This window comes from Colius striatus, chromosome 3, assembly GCF_028858725.1.
Source record: "Colius striatus isolate bColStr4 chromosome 3, bColStr4.1.hap1, whole genome shotgun sequence".
NCBI lineage: Eukaryota > Metazoa > Chordata > Aves > Coliiformes > Coliidae > Colius > Colius striatus.
The window spans coordinates 14,919,179-14,934,971 of NC_084761.1; the positions used below are offsets into that span (position 1 = coordinate 14,919,179).

The window sequence follows — 15,793 nt, forward strand, 5'->3', positions numbered from 1 at the left end:
AGCCTGCCCCGCTGCACAGCCGGCGTGCAGACGCCTCGCACGGGCCCACCTTCTGCCTCCCAGAGCTTTCAGTTCCAACACATCAAGGTATTGCTGCTACAGCTCCACGGGCACGGAGACAAAGCCCCTCACTTGTTCCCCTGTTTTTGCATATGGTGAATATACCAAGAGTATTGAGAAGCCCCTGGTGTACATGGTGGGTATGGGAAGCTCAAGCACTTCTGGGCTCGAGGGTGCACTTTAGTGCAAGTGTCCCACAGACACTGATTATGTCATGTCGTTGTTGTCCCATGCCCCGGCATCAGTGGTGTCCCGTGGCAGCCGATGTATGAGGTTTCCTTTGCTTTTGGGGCCTCTCAGGCCAACACCTCAAAGCCTCCTGGCACTTTCGGGGTGTTCTGTGCTGCCGGGTGAGGGATGGTGACGGACCCCCCGCTCCTTCCACCGTGGGTGGACCCCGCTGCCCTGTGAAAGCGACCGCTGCAGGGGGCCGACTGTGGCGGGGCGGGGGCGAGCACGGCCGGGAGGGTCCAGGCATCACGGGGGCGGGGGCGAGGGGGCGTGACCGGGGCCTCCTCCGCGGCCCTCGGTGCCATTGCAGCGCACGGCAGGGCAGCGGCGTGGCGCCCGCCCGCGCGGGGGCGCCGGGGCCCGTGGGCGCGCTGTCCCTTTAAGGGCCGGGCGGCCGCACCAAAACAAAACGGCGGCGCGGCCATTGGCTGCGGCGCGGGCACGTGGCGCACAGCTGGTTTCCTGCGGCCGCGCGCCGGTGGCAGCCCCGCGGCTCCCGCCGCCACGGCCCGGCCCGGCCCCGTCGCCTCCCGCCGGCACCCCGCGGGGCTCCCCGGGCTCCCACCCGCCGCTGCTGGCGCTCCGTGTCGCGTACGGCCCGGCGCGGCTCGGCCATGGCGCACTCGGCACCGCTCGGCCTCCTGGAGCAGGGCTGCCCCATCCAGGTGGAGCACGATCGCAAGCGGCGGCAGTTTACCGTGCGGCTCAACGGTAAGGGGCGGGGGGCCGGGCCCCCGGTGCCTGCTCCGCTCTTCTCCCGCTGACACCTCCCAGGGGAGTCCCAGACCGTCGCTTCCCCGTCGCTTCCCCGTCGCTTCCCCGTCGCTTCCCCGTCGCTTCCCCGTCGCTTCCCCGTCGCTTCCCCGTCGCTTCCCCGTCGCTTCCCCGTCGCTTCCCCGTCGCTTCCCCGTCGCTTCCCCGTCGCTTCCCCGTCGCTTCCCCGTCGCTTCCCCGTCGCTTCCCCGTCGCTTCCCCGTCGCTTCCCCGTCGCTTCCCCGTCGCTTCCCCGTCGCTTCCCCGTCGCTTCCCCGTCGCTTCCCCGTCGCTTCCCCGTCGCTTCCCCGTCGCTTCCCCGTCGCCACTGAGTCCCACAGCTCTTTCTCTTGTACGCTTTATCCTACCACTGTTTGTCTCCTTCTCTGCTACCTCGGTAGCACCCCTGTGCCTTGCCCAGCGCCCCTTGTTCCTGCTGGTTTCCCCCCCATCCTTCCCACCTCCTTCTCTAAAAGCTTGACCCGGGAAATGCGGGGATCTCTTGACTCCCTTGGTTGTGGTGTGTGGACCTCTATGTTGACATGGGTAGGTTTGGGGGAGACTGGCTTGACCCCCCCCCAGAAACAGGTGCCTTTGGCCAGTGTGGAGGTCTCTAGGTCAGTGCTGGGGATGTGTCCCAGTATGTGAACTGCTTGGTGGTGGGATTCTGATGAGATTCTTCTGGGAAAGCCCCTCAAGGGTTGAGGGGTCCATGGGCCCCCTGGCACTATCGGTGCTTGGCACCTGGTTCAGTAGCTCCCACAGCATGGATCCATCAGCATCCATGGGACAAGGGTAGTGGAGGTCTGGTGACCCCCCCCCTCCCCCCCAACAGCTCTGTCACACATTGGGTGGAGTGAACAGAAAAAGGTAGGTGCCACTAAAATTTCTCTGTTGCACACTGATTCCTTTCCAGCTATCCTCTTAATAGTTAATCCCAAATATTCAGTGAGAACCACTCTGGGGAAAACAGGCTGCCTTGCTGCCCAACAGAAATTGCAGGGTAGTTCCTTTTTTTTTAAAACTACATAAAAATGGGTAGTTCAGAAATTATACAGACTGTAGGAGACATCCTGAATAAAACAACAGGAATAGTCTGGATTTTATTTTAGACTCCTCTTCCCCCCCCCCCCCCCCATTTTCATTTCAACCACTAATTACAAAGTGCATGCCAGAGGCTGGGCAGTGGTGGAGCGAGGGAGGAGGAGACGTGCGGGCTGGGTGCGGAGAAAACAATTTCAGCAAGTGCTTATTTCAAACAGAAAGAGATCAAACGAGGTCCTGGGTGATGGGTGCCCGCTGCCATCGCGGGAGCTGCAACGCAGTGCTGCCAATGAAGGTCCTACGTGCATGAAAGGGAGGCGAGAGCTAAGGGCTGGTAGTTATTAGGGAAATGTAATCTTTTTATTGTGGTTTGCCAAATAAAGGCTCTGCCAGCCATGCTGTGGGTCGAGGAGTGTTTGGCAGCTGAGCAACAGGAGTGAGTTGGGATTGAATAGGATGAACTTTGAGAGAATCAAGTGTGGGACTTGTGGTGGGAGTCGTGTGTGAATCAACACAAAGCCTTCTGCTTCAGGAGGGGAGCACTGCGGCTCAGGGAAGCCACAGCCTTTCCCAGGGTTGTAGGTAGATCCCGTGATCAGGGATGTGGGTTTTTTCTGGGAGTTCAGGGAGCCTGAGCCCTCTTTTTTTTTTTTTGTGAGCTCAGCACTGTCTACATAAGTCAGCTGAGCTGAGCAGCATCCTGATGTGACAGTATTCCTGCTGCTCAGTTGACTACAACCATGTGGAGCAGGTGATCCGTCTCTCCTTCTTGCTAGGACGTTGCTGGTAAGAGCCAAGCCCTGAAAGGTAATCAGAAGATCAGCATCTCTGTGGGTACATGGCAGGGTGTTTACTTCCTGCACCCCTCATTGCTCCTGGCACGAGGAGCATCAGGGGTGCTGAGTGCTCTGGCGGGTTTTCCTGGCTGCAAACGGGAGCAAATAAGAAATGAGCCAGGCACAAATGTCAGCATCATTTTTAGTGTCTTTCTGAGAGAACTTTGTCCTGTGTTACTGAACAGCAGCCTGTGGGGCAGACATGCAGCTCACCAATGGGCTCCAGGGTCAGCTTGTCTCCGCTGTCTTGGTCCTAATTTCAGCTCAATGTTGAGCATGGGTGATGCTCTGGGGAAACAGATGCATTGGGCTTGTGGACCAAGGATCCAGGCTTTGCTCAGCTTCAGTAAGAGCTGGTCTCTGGGCTTGGTGGTTTATAGTAGTGTGATGTCAGGTATAAAACTTTCTATGGTGAGGTTTTATGGCAACCCCTGCAGCAGGAGGCCTGAGACACAGTGAAAGCTCTGAGCTAGTTGTAATGGTGTTTGTATCCAGCATCGGCCTGTGTTTGCCTTTGTGCTCCTACATAACCTCATGTCGGGACTCCCTCCTGGTATGCAAGGAAGACGAATTGCATTTGATGCTTTCTGGGCTGCCCTGTCTCCTTTCTTTGCTCATTGCTCTTCTCTTCCCTCATTGCTGCCCATGACTCCCAAAACTCTGACAGAAACAGGTGCTTCACCTTAACACATTCACATTTTTTCCTTGCAACCCAAATGAAGAAGCGTTGAGAAGCTGAAAGTAAAACTGATTATAACCAGATCTCACCGAGCTTCTGAGAGGAGGCTGGAAGTCATCCATTAAGGTGTAACTAACGGCACGAGCTAGCAAGAAACCTCCTGACGTTGTGGAGAACATCAATTTGTTGAAGCTAAAAAACTTCCATGGGAATCATATAGGCTGGTTTTGTCAGGAACAGTTGAGGAGTTTCTTTATAAGCAAGATTAAACTTTTGGTCAAAATAAGAAATCCAAAGAGACCCTCCCCCAAAGTAGTCAGATGGTCAGTGCAGCTGCTGGCACAGCTGCTTGGGCAAAGGAACAGCACTTTTAGCAGCAGCCTCTTTGAGCTTTTAGTGCCCGTGGAACCCCTCATGCTGTCTCACTGGTAGATGGGCTCACCGCCTGCACTGAGCGCCTCCGGGTCCTCGGGGATGTGCTGGTGTCTCCATTCATTCGTTCATTCAGTGCATGGATGCAGCAAACCACACTTCCCAAACCTCCCACTCCTCCCCGCTGGCTTTGGGTAGCATCCAGTGGCTGGGAGCTTTGCCTGATGCCAACCTGAGTCTCAGGAGCTCCTTTTCAGGAGTCCAGGCTCGGGTTTGTTAGGAGAACTGGAGCAGGTTGTGCTTTGGTGCTTTCCTCCCTGCTCGAGCAGGCGACCTTTAGGAGGGCAAAGCAGCTGAGTTTGCAGTGAGGATGAAGGAAACTGGTTGCTAGATGTCCCCACTCTTCTCCCGTGCTGCAGTTGCCGAGAGAGAGCTCCTAAACAGGAAACCGCTTCAAACCAGTGGCCTCCCCTGCCGCTGCCCCTGCGAGCGAGGCCCCTCTGATGGTTATGGTGTCTCTGCTTGGCTCTGTTGTACTGTTGTGTTTTCTCTCCGTAGTAACATGCCAGTGGCTCCCCAGGGAGCAAGGCCGGCCTGCGACGTGCAGTGAGCTCTGACCTGGGGTGTGCGAGCTCCTCGGGACATGTTGTCCTCTTGGCTCCCCCCACACACGCTTTCAGTGGCTACCTTTTGGCTCGGCAGCCAGAAGAGCTGAGCTGCTGCCTGCCTTTGGGCTTTCCTGGGTTTGAGAGTGGCAAATGGGGCTGGTGTCTGTTGTCTTCCCCCTTCCTCTGAGGGAATGGCTTTGCAGCAGTGCCTCAAGGAGGCTGGAGCTCAAGGGCTGCCTGTGGAGGCTGATGAGCACAGAAATTGGTCTGCAGGCAGCAGCCAGCCCTCGTCAGGCCCCTGCCCTGGTTGAGGGCACACAATGGTGTATTGTGGGCTAGAGCTCGAGCAGAAGGACAGGGAGAAGGGTTCGGGTAATGGATCCTGCAGTGTGGCTAGTACTGAAGCATCTCCTCACTGGGCAGGCACTGTGTGCCCTGGCAAAGGGGGACAGCAAAGGATGGGCTGGGTGCTTGTTTCTTCCCAGGTGCCTGCCATGTCCCTTCCTCAGCTCGAGGCTGGGAGCCCCGAGGCTCACAAGCTGCTCAGCCTGGGCCCTCTGTCTTACAGTGTGGCTGAGCCTCCGGCACAGGGACCTCAACTGCTGTCCAGAGCCGTCCCTTGTGCTTGGGTGGAAGCTCAGTGCCTGTTTCATGGGTGCCCATGGAAACCCTCCATGGAAAGCAACTTTAGACCTGATCCCTCACCCACCTCCTGGAAAAGCTTCTTCTTCCCTGCACATCCTGTGATGGGAAGGCTGGGGACCAGCTGTGCTGCCATTTTCAGCAGTTTCCCCTTGCTCCTCGTTCTCTCTGTGCTGATTTGCATTGACTCAGACTCCCTCGCTCCGGGTGGCCTCGAAGCTGAAGCCGAGGTGCTGTGCAGGGGAGTGTCTGCCAGTCAGTCATCGTGACCCTGCTCACAGGATCCTGCTTGGGCCTGCCCATGCCTGAGCCTGTTTGGCCAGGCTCTGTGCAGGTGGATAAAATCCCTGCCCTGAAGTCCAAGGGGATGAGACAGGCAGGAAGCTGGCTTGTGGCATCCCTCTTGGGCCATGTTTTGGTGTGGTTTCTGCTTGCGTGCCCTCTCTTTGGGGAAGATTACAACAAGCTAGGGCTGGGCCTCTCCTGTGATGCTGCTTCCAGCTTATTCCCTTTTCTGGGAGCAGCCTCCCGTGTCCAAGGTGCTATGTAGCAGCAAGGCTGGCTTCTTCCAGCATCATGTTGTAGTGAGGTGCCTCTGCTCCCCTTTCTACTCCCTCCAGGGAAGGCCTTTTGGTGGAAAAATGAGGGTTATGCTTGGAGGTGCTCATGGAGAGCACGGGAAGGGTCCTGGTTTGGGGGTACAGCCAGCCTCACCCTGCTTTTCCCAGAAGCTGTGGGCCCCGGTGAGGATGGCGTGGAGAGAATGTGCAGAGCTGCTATTTCTGAAGGAGCTGTTGGAACGTGTCCAGAGACGGGCAACAAAGCAACAGAGCACAAGTCTGATGAGAAGCAGCTGAGGGAACTGAGGGTATTTAGTCTGAAGAGAAGGAGGCTGAGGGAAGACCTGATCACTCTCTCCAGCACCCTGACACAAGGTTGTAGTGAATTGGGGATCAGTCCTTCTCTCAAGTAATGAATTATAGGACAAGAGGAATTGGCCTCAAGTTGCACCAGGGGAGGTTTAGATTGGAGATTAGAAAGAACTTTTTCCCTGAGAGGGTTGTCAGGCACTGTTCCAGGTTGCCCAGGGAGGTGGTGGACTCCCCATCCCTGGAGATATCGCAAAGCTGTGTACTGAGGGTCATGGGTTAGTGGTGGGCTTGGTAGGGTGAGGGGAGGGGTTGGACTTGATGATCTTAAAGGTCTTTTCCAACAAAAATGATTCTGTGAAACAGGCTTTCCACCAGCTGGTCCCTCCTCTCCTTTTGTGAGCTCTTGGTCACCTTCAGCCTTGCTTAGTAGAGGAAGAGGGATCTTGATCTTCAGGAGAGGCAGTTCCTGCAGGAGCTGTGCCATGAGGAGGCTGGGCTGCTGTGAGCACACAGCCTGACAGCAGGCAGGAGGGAATCCAGTGGGATGCTCTCTCACAAGATCGAAATCTTGTCGGATCCCTGGTTGTTTCTCCTTTGTTGATCTGGGCCTCTTCCTGCCTCCAGCTCCCATAGTGGTGCAATCCTGTGTGTCCAGCTATGCTCAGCTCATGGGTTTTGCTTGGCATGTTCTTGACCAGAGGGGTTGCAGGGTGTGTTTGTGGTGACTTTTAACCACTCATATCTGGCTGTTCCCCCCACATCAGCTCCTGTCGCAGTCCAGGTGCTCAGTTTATGGCTCTGCATCACCCACCGCCCTACTGTGAGCAGGGAGCTGGAGACAGAGGGACTGGGAGATACTCCCAGCCCTGGGGCTGTGCAGTGGTGAGGACAGGGCTGTGCAGGAGTGGGAACGCAGCAGCAATCTCCTCCCAAGCCGCCAGTGTCACTTCAGGGCCCACACCATGCCCTGTGGCATGAGTGTCCCTGATTTCATGTGCTGAGTGGCTCAGGGTCCCGTCACTGAGGTAAGAACAGATGTGTTTATGCACTCGGCTGAACCAGGATGTTTTTCTGATGTGGGACTGGTTTGTCACAGTAGTGGGAGCACTGAGTTTCTCTGCAGAGCTGGCTGACCTCTGAGTGTGTTCATCTGTATGCTCTGCAGCTCCTGTCCTGGCTGGGGTTCTGTGGTATGACTGCGATAGAGTGAATATTGAGGGGAAAAGTCTGTCCAGGGCAGATCTGAGGTTCTGCAGACACTGCATCATGTTCTGATTTAAAATGCATTTGTGTGTGGGATACTTCTAAACAGATAATGTCTATAAAGGTGTATTAAATAAATAAATAAATACCTTTTGCTCTGTCATCACATAGAGAATAATTTAGTTTGAAACCCATCAAGGCTTCAGGAAGAGGTCATGGAAAGTTTTTGGGCCAGAAGAGAGCAGAGTGGAAGGTTCTGGAGCACGTGAAAGTCACTGTTTAAGAGCATTTTAGAGCCATTTGTGCTGCCAGCTGCAGTTATACATTTGTTTTCACTGCAAAGGTTTGTGGCTGTAAAATGGGCCTATAGAATCCCATCTGGAATGGTCTTGGTAACAGGGAAGAGGTGGGCACCTCATCTGCCCCCTCTCCGCCCCATTACCTCTGCCTGTCCCAGCGGTTCATCCCAAACCCTCTGTCCCAAGACAGAGGGGATCTGTGATCTGTAGGGAGGCTAAAAGAGCTTGGCTTTGTGGTGAGCTGTGTGACAGGGGCAGGACTGATGCCTGTACATACTTGGGGGGGTGGCAGGGGAGGAAACTATTTATGTCCACCCAAGAACAATGTTGGCACAAGAATGAGTGGGTAGAAACCAGCAGGAATAAACTCAGTCTGGAAATGCTAAGGTTTCCATGCAAAGTAGGAGGATTGAGTCTCTGCCTAAAAGGAGCAGGAACACAAACTTGAGCTGCTTCTCTTGAAACACAAAATACCCACGGGCTCATTTCTAGTGCCTCTCACGCACAGGCATTGGGTGATCTGGGCTGGAGCTGTCAGCTGAAATGCAATACAATGAAGTGCATTGAGCTCAGCTAAAGTGTGTAGCGAATGCAGGTGAACCTCACAGTGCTTCACCCTCCAAAAACCATTGGAAGGAAAGGAAAGGCTTCTGTTATTGTAACTCAGCTTCTCTGTGGTTGGAAGCTTGCATTTCTGAAACTCACTTTTAAATACCGAAACCCTCTAGAAACTACATGTTTGCTTTTTCAGGAGCTTGGGTTCTGCAGACAAAGCTGGAAGAGCTGTTATTAGCTCTTCTCTGATTTACACCTGTGCTGAAACTTCTTCTTTCCTGTAACTGAACTGCTGTGAAAGGTCAGAGTGTTGCAACAGGAAGTGTGTGTGTGCACAAAGCGCCTCCTATGCCTCAGTGCACTCTCCTCTGTGTGTGTGTGTGATTTGTCTCTCCCAGCACCTTCCCCAAAACATCCATCCAAATGCTGCAACACCAGGCCAAGAAGTCTTAGTGTCTGGGGTCTTGGTGTCTGATGTGCCATGACAGTTCCCCCCTGTGCTATAGAGAGAAACGATCTCGCTGTTACCTGCAGCAGCTTTGTCCTGTTTTAATGAGGTTCAACAAGGGCAAGTGCTGAGTCCTTCACCTGGGAATGAACAACTCCATGCAGCAGTACAGGCTGGAGGTGACCTGCTGGAGAGGAGCTCCCAGAGAGGGACCCGGGAGTTCTACTGGACCGCAAACTAAGCATGAGTCAGCAATGTGCCCTCATGGCTGAAGACTGTGGACAGCAGGTTGAGGGAGGTTATCATCTCGCTCTAGTCTGCCCTGATAAGGCCACATCTGGAGTCCTGTGTCCAGTTCTGAGCTCCTCAGTTCAAGAGTGATAGAGAACTACTGGAGAGAGCCCAGTGGAGGGCTACAAAGATAAGGGGACTGGAGCATCTGTCTTTTAAAGAAAGGCTGTGAGACCTGGAGCTGTTTAGCCTGGAGAAGACTGAGGGGGAATTTCATCAACACTTGTAAATACCTAAAAGGTGGTGTCAGGAGGATGGGGGTCACACTTTTATCTGTCGTGCCTGGTCACAGGACAGGGGATAGTGGGCACAAGCTGGAACACAAGAAGTTCCACTTGAATGTGAGGAGAAACTTCTATTCTGTTGAGGTGAGGGAGCCCTGGCACAGGCTGCCCAGGGAGGGTGTGAAGTCTCCTTCTCTGTATGTTTCCCAACCCACCTGGACACATTCCTGTGCCTCCTGACGGAGGGGAACCTGCTTTAGCAGGGAGTTGGACTGGATGAGCTCTAGAGGTCGCTTCCAACCTTCACCATGCTGGGGTTCTGTGATTTTCCCCCTTTCCTCTTTGCTTACTCCTCCATCAACACATTCCACTCCTCCTGCCAGCTGCTTTCCTACCCTAAATGTGTTGTGTTGGCATGTAGGCGCTGGGTAGAAAAGGTCCAGGAGCTTGGAAGAGCCAAGTAGATCTGCGTCTGCTCACACCACCAGGGATGTCCTAAAATCCAAAAGCAAAATCTCTGCTGAGACTTTCCACTGTGTAAGACCACTCTGCACAGCTGCTGCTGCTGTGGGGGCATGGAGCCACGCGAGAGCTGTTGTGGCAGAGCTGAAGCTGTCTGCCCACTGCTGTGGGCTCCCTGAGCAGTGGGCTGGCAGCCCAGGGCTCCCTGGGGCCAGCCCAGACCTCACTCCTCTCTCACACCCCCTAGGTTGCCATGACAAGGCTGTGCTGCTCTACGAGTACGTGGGGAAGCGGATCGTGGACTTGCAGCATACGGAAGTGCCAGATGCCTATCGAGGGAGAGGAATAGCCAAGCACCTCGCAAAGGTACAGCCATAGCCACCCAGAAAGCTGCTGCCAGCCTGGCTGTGGCTAGAGGCCCTGGCTGCAGCCAGGCCCTGTCACATTGGAATTGCATGTGTACCCTGTGGGAACCCTCGCTGCTCTGATCGGAGACAGGGGCAGCTGGCAGGGCAGATGGAAACCTATGGTCAGACAGGTTCCTATTTCTGGTTGCAAGAGGGACTGGGTGAGTGCCAGCACGTCCTGCCACTCGTCCAGGCTCAGCCTTTTCCTCCTCACAGCCCTCATGCCCACCTCGCAGGAGCTGATGCAGTGTCTCTCCTTGGGGCCAGCCCAGAAAGCTTCAAGGCCCTTGTGAGCCCTTGGGCCTCACTTTTGAGGTCTGCACACATGTAGGGAGAGCTGAGGAGATGCAAGCTGGGTGGGGCAGGATAGACTATGGGGTGATGCTTTGGGGTTACAGCTGCTCCCTGGCCCCATAAGCCAGGGCAAGTGGGTGACCAAGTGATGCGGCTGGGTCACCTGCAGCGCAGCATCCGTTAGGCTGTGTGCATTGGGGGTTAAACTGAGGAGCCAGTGGCAGTATGGCCATGCTCTCCCTCACCCTCTCCCCTCAGCTGCCTCACACAGCAGATGTGTGAGGGCAACTTGCCACTTCCCTCAGCTGCACGTCAGGTGTGGGAGCCCAGAGCCACAGGACGTTTCAGAGGAGAGCATGGGCTGGCGGTGCTGGCTGTAACCCATCTGTCCACTCTGGTTGGTTGCAGGCAGCCCTGGACTTCGTGGTGGAGGAGGACCTGAAAGCTCACCTGACGTGCTGGTACATTCAGAAGTACGTGAAGGAGAACCCGCTGCCGCAGTACCTGGAACACTTGCAGCCTTAAGGCAGGGCAGCTCTGACAGCAGCGCGCCTGTCCCCGACTGTTCAACGCGGCCTTCGCTTCTCTGCGGTCTCAGGAAATCCCCCTCCCACACTCACACGTCCCGGCAGTTTGTAAAGCGTATCCATGCGGTGCACGAGTGTGGGCACAACCTCCTCCTCTCTGCCCACGTGCGAGCGTGGCTCCAGCCCTTGGGCCAGGCTGGCTCCAAGCACACATGGTGGCCCTGGTGCTCTTCCGAAGCCAGGGGGTGGAAGAGGAAGATTTTTCCAACAAACTCCACCACAAGACTAGGGGGTGACTCGATCTGCACCTCATTCTCTCCCTTCTGCTTGGAAGCGTCTGTGAACTGGCTGAAGAATGTTGGTTAGGGGTGGTCATGGGGTACCAGCCTCCCTTTTGTTTCAGCAGCTGGGGGAAATGTTGTGGATTAAGCCTTGTGGGACAGAGGGAGGTGTTGGAGGAGCCTCAGCCCCGTGGCAGGTCCATCTCGTGCAGCACCTCTTTGGCACTGAGCCTTGTCCAAGCCCATGTGGGGCACAGGTGAGAACACATGGGCTGTGATGGTGTCTCAGAGGCTTTGCTGCATTGGCTTTGGAGACACTGGGAGGGCGGCACCTTCAAACCAGAGACAGGAGCCGTGTGAGGGATGGGCTTTGGCCTCGGGGGCTGTGGCAGGGCATATGCAGCTTGAGTGTGCAGGGGAAGAAAGGTGGCTGAGCTTCAGACGCTGCTCCCTGGAGCTCCCAGCTCTGCCCAGCCCTCTGTACACAGAGGCACGGAATCCCCTGAGGGCACAGCTGTCATTCCTGTCTCTGTTCCCTGCTATCAGTGTTGACCATGCTGGTGTAGACACAGCCTGCTCAGGAGAAGAGCACCAGCTCCAACAGCCAGCCCTGGCCTAAGCAACGATGGGACGTCCCATGCTTTTGCAGGCACCAAGGAGGTTTCCTGCAGCTGCAGAGGAAAGCTCCCCCCATCTCCCTCAACTCCAGCTCTTCTGCAGCCCAGGTTGTAAAGCCTGAGCCATGATCACATCCTGAGAACAAAGGGAATAAGGCCTCTGGGATCCTCTCCTGGCCTGTCCCCGGGGCTGGGTGGTAGAGCTGCCTGCTTCTGCAGCGATGCTCAGCACTTCTTGCAGCCTTTGGAGAGGGGCCCTGGCCCCGCCCATGGTCTGTCTGCTCACTGGCCTCTGTGCAGCTCCTAGCCCAGGGTGCTGACAGCACCGTGGGTCCTCATTCAGCAGCAGGAACACCCTCGTGTCATGCTGTTATCTCTGTGGATGTGACCCTCCAGCGCAGCTCAGTGTTGCCTCAGGCAGATGTAGAGGTAACACTGTGACAATGGGGCACTGCCTGGCTCCTGCCTTGCCCAGGCTTTCCTGGGACTGAGCTGGACCCCAGAGCATCATCCAACCCCAGCTCTTGGGATTTTGCAGTGCCCCAGGGCTGGGCTGTGGTGAGGGAGATGGTGCTGCTGGCACACCATCCCTGAGCAGCTGCTGGGGGCTGCAGCCAGGCAGAAGGAGATAAAGAGCCTTTCGCCCGGAGGCCATATCCAGACCCACCTTATCTCTCAGCAGGGACTAAAGTTTACAATCTGCACCACGGACCGAATGAAGCTCCGGCAAAGAGGCAGCTCAGCTCTCTCCCAGAGCCAGGGCAAAGTCTGTGGTGGCAAAGGCAAAAGCTCCTACAGCCTTCTCTCCTGGTTGAGTTGGTCAGAGATGGAGACCTTGTGCCTGATCTCAAGCGAGGAGGCCCTGAGCTTCTTCCTCCCGACCACCAGCTCAAGGTGAAGCCCTGCTGCCTGCCTGTGCTTTTGGGCTGCCTACCATTGAAGTGACACAGCCCTCTGCCCACAGGCTTGAGGAAAACCTCCCAGATTCCATCCCTTGCCCTGACACAGGGGATCCACCATCTGCTTGGAGAGGGACCTGTGCCCGGCAGCAGTCTCAGCTCCAGCTCATGCAGCTCAGGAAAGGCATTGGGCTCAGCCGTGCCACTGCCTCATCTTTCTGCCCTCTTGCTGTTGTTTCAGCCTGGCTGCGACCTTCGGGATGGCTTAGAGGGACTGGCAAAAGGTCCCAGGTAATGAACTAAAAGAAAAAGGGCTCAAGAAGAAATCTGGGCTGCTAAATGTTCACTCTTTAACATGCAAAACACTGCAACATCGAGTTACAGAAGCAAGGCTGGCTCAGTTACAGTCAAGTGATGATAGAACTGTCCTTGCTCTTGATGCCAAGGTGAAGCTAAACCATCTCCTCTCTTGCAAACCAAGATAAGACACCATTGTATCTTTGTCACAGTGGGGCTGGGTGCTGGGAAGAGCTGTATGCCTGGTTGCCTCTGGGGAGCAAGAGCATGAGCCCAGCGCTGCAAGCCTCTGCCCTGGTTTCATGCTCACTTCCCCAGTGTGACAGTTCCCAGCAGTACCCTGTGGTGTGGGCTGCACGAGCCTGGCCCGCTGGAGAGTGTGCTGAGGTGGCTGCACAGCGGCGGACAGGCCTGGCTCTGGAGCTCTTTGTGCTGCTCTGCTCTGGCAGGAACTTCGTGCTTCCCGGTGCTGGATCACAAGCGGCGATCGCTGCCTTAAATCAGGCACAGCACAGAGTTTTGCTGCTGCTTCCCTTTGAGGTGCTACAACCCCTCCAGTGTCCGACCCGCCGGAGACGTGTGCCAGCGTCCGTGCCAAGTGTTTCACTGCTGTCCCTGCCCCCTGCCTCGGCCCTGCCCGGGCTCCTCGCTGCTGGCCCATAGCAATACCCACAGGTCACCAGCGATGCCGCAGCCCACGGGGCTCCTGTACAGGGGGTGGCTCAGGGTTCCTCGGTGCTGGGCAGCCCTCCCTCCTGCCCCTCTACCAGCTGCCTTTTCCCAGCTGGTCTCTGCAAGAAGGAGCTTTGAGTCCTGTTCTGCCCCTCGGTGCTGACTAAGCCTGGAGGAGTTGGGGATCCTGGACTCTCTCTGGCAACAGGAGTGTGGAAGGGGTTTGGTTGAATATTGAGGTCCCCAAACCCATTTGAACTACAGACCTTGGTGGGTGGGCAATGCAGATTGCTGTCCAGCCTGCTTCCACGTTGCCCAACTTGAAACACCCCCAACCCTCATCTGCTTTCCAGCGTTATCTTCCTCTGTCCAAGGTTTCCATTCTGTTGCGTTCGGTGGTTACGATGTGCCTTTCCTTCTCAGGACCTGTTACAAATCACCTTTCTGCTTTTGTTTATGTCTAACATTTATAGTTATCCCTCCCTCTGTCATACTATAAAACGTGAACATAATGCATGGAACACAATACAATAAAAAGTGTGGCTTAACTGACTCGCAGTGGTTCGCTGTGCAGCTCCTAGTGGGGGGCAAGAGGGGGTGCTCATAGAGCCAGGAGACCCCAGGGAGCCTGTTTCACAGGTCCAGGTCTGGGATATGATTTTTGCTGCTTTTGTTGCTGCATATTCATTGTCTACATAAATGTAAACAGTCTTTTCCTCATCCTCTAACACATCTACCCCAAATCTCTTGGATGGTAACTACCATGCATCTGTCTGTGTCTTGCAGAAGGTGAGAGAAAAGGCAGAAGGTGGCAGAGCTGCACGTTGGTGTGGTCAGTAGCTACTCCACTGCCTAACCTCCCCCTCCAAAAAATGGAGAAAATGCTACTCCTCTCCCTGATGAGCAAGAGGAGCTGGCTCAAGAACCCACCCAGGTGGTGAGAGGGATGGAGGGTCCGTAAGATGCTTGCTAGGTTCAGGACAAAGGAGTCTTCATCCCAGGCCTGGTGTTGGCTACGGCTCCCTGTGACTTGTGGACAGCCACTTACTTGTGTCTTTTTGTCCCCTAACCTGGACACCACCTGCATCACCCTTCTCCTGTCACAGAGCACTGTGGAGCCACATCCCAGGCGAGCCCAGCATGTTCCTGTTGAAAGAGAAAAGGGAGGCATGGGCTGGAGCTGTTGGGGTTTATTTCAGGCCCTAAGACTGGCTGACCTCGTGATGACAGTGTGGAGCTTGGGGTGAGTGGGGTCACAACTGGTTCCTCTCCTTTGCTGGCTGATCCACCCCTGCTCACGTGCACCAGTCTTGCCTTGACATCACAGGCCAAAGTCTTTGGGAGTTGTCCTGCAGGTGCAGCCTCTCCTGGGCAGGCAATGCTTGTCTTCAGGGGTCTCAGATGTCTGAAAACATTAAGGCACAAAAACATTTAAACAGCCAGCCCGTGGAGTCGTTCCCTGCCATGCCTGGGCAAAACAAGGCGGGTGTGCAGGTGACTCAGAGGAGCACAAGGCCTTCAGCTTCAGGAGTACAACCTGAGCACTCGGGCTCCCAGCACAGCACGTTCATGCTACTTCCTGAAGCTGGGTGCAGGCTGTGGAGGCTCCTGTGGAGGTTTTCAAAACCCACCTGGATGTGTTCCTGTGTGACCTGATCTAGGTGGACCTGCAAGGGGTTGAACTGGATGATCTGCAGAGGTCCCTTCCAACCCCCGCTGTTCTGAGATTCTACAGAGGCTGAGGCTCCAGTTTCAGTAGCTGAGAAGGCCTGGGCTCAGTGGGTGATGGGGACAAGGCACACAGCTTATTTACAGGGATGAGTTGGTCCAACACGGTAAGTGACAAGTGGCCACTGGGCTGCAACTCGAGCAGGCAGGAGCGTGAGTTTCGCTGCTCCCAAGAGACAGCACGGCAGCACAGGTTGTAGCACGAAGCTGGGCTGTTGCTGGTAACACGTCCTGTTTACATTCCACATTCCAGACAGTCCGATGCTCCGTCCTGTCCCGTCCCAGCAACGCGCCGCTCACTGCGCGCTCTGCCAGGCCGGGCATGCGGCCCCAACCCCTCCTGCTCATGCAAATGCACCATCTACCTCCACTGAAACGGCTGACTCCCGAGTTATGGCTGGCAAAATGGAGGGGCAGGAGGGCCCCTTGTGATGCCTGGAAAGATGGAGGTAGCGAGGGTACTCCTCAGTTAAATGCCTTGGGAATAAGGTT

The 15,793-nt window shown here is 55.6% G+C and overlaps 1 protein-coding gene across 1 annotated transcript; it reads left to right on the top strand.

Moving 5' to 3' along the window:
- The first annotated feature begins 801 nt into the window (after positions 1 to 801).
- On the top strand, positions 802 to 14,125 carry NATD1 (N-acetyltransferase domain containing 1). The gene is made up of 3 exons (XM_061993802.1): positions 802 to 1,002; positions 9,827 to 9,945; positions 10,689 to 14,125. The coding sequence occupies exons 1-3, from the start codon at positions 906 to 908 to the stop codon at positions 10,803 to 10,805; spliced, it is 333 nt and encodes a 110-aa protein (XP_061849786.1). The 5' UTR covers positions 802 to 905; the 3' UTR covers positions 10,806 to 14,125.
- Positions 14,126 to 15,793: the final 1,668 nt, after the last annotated feature.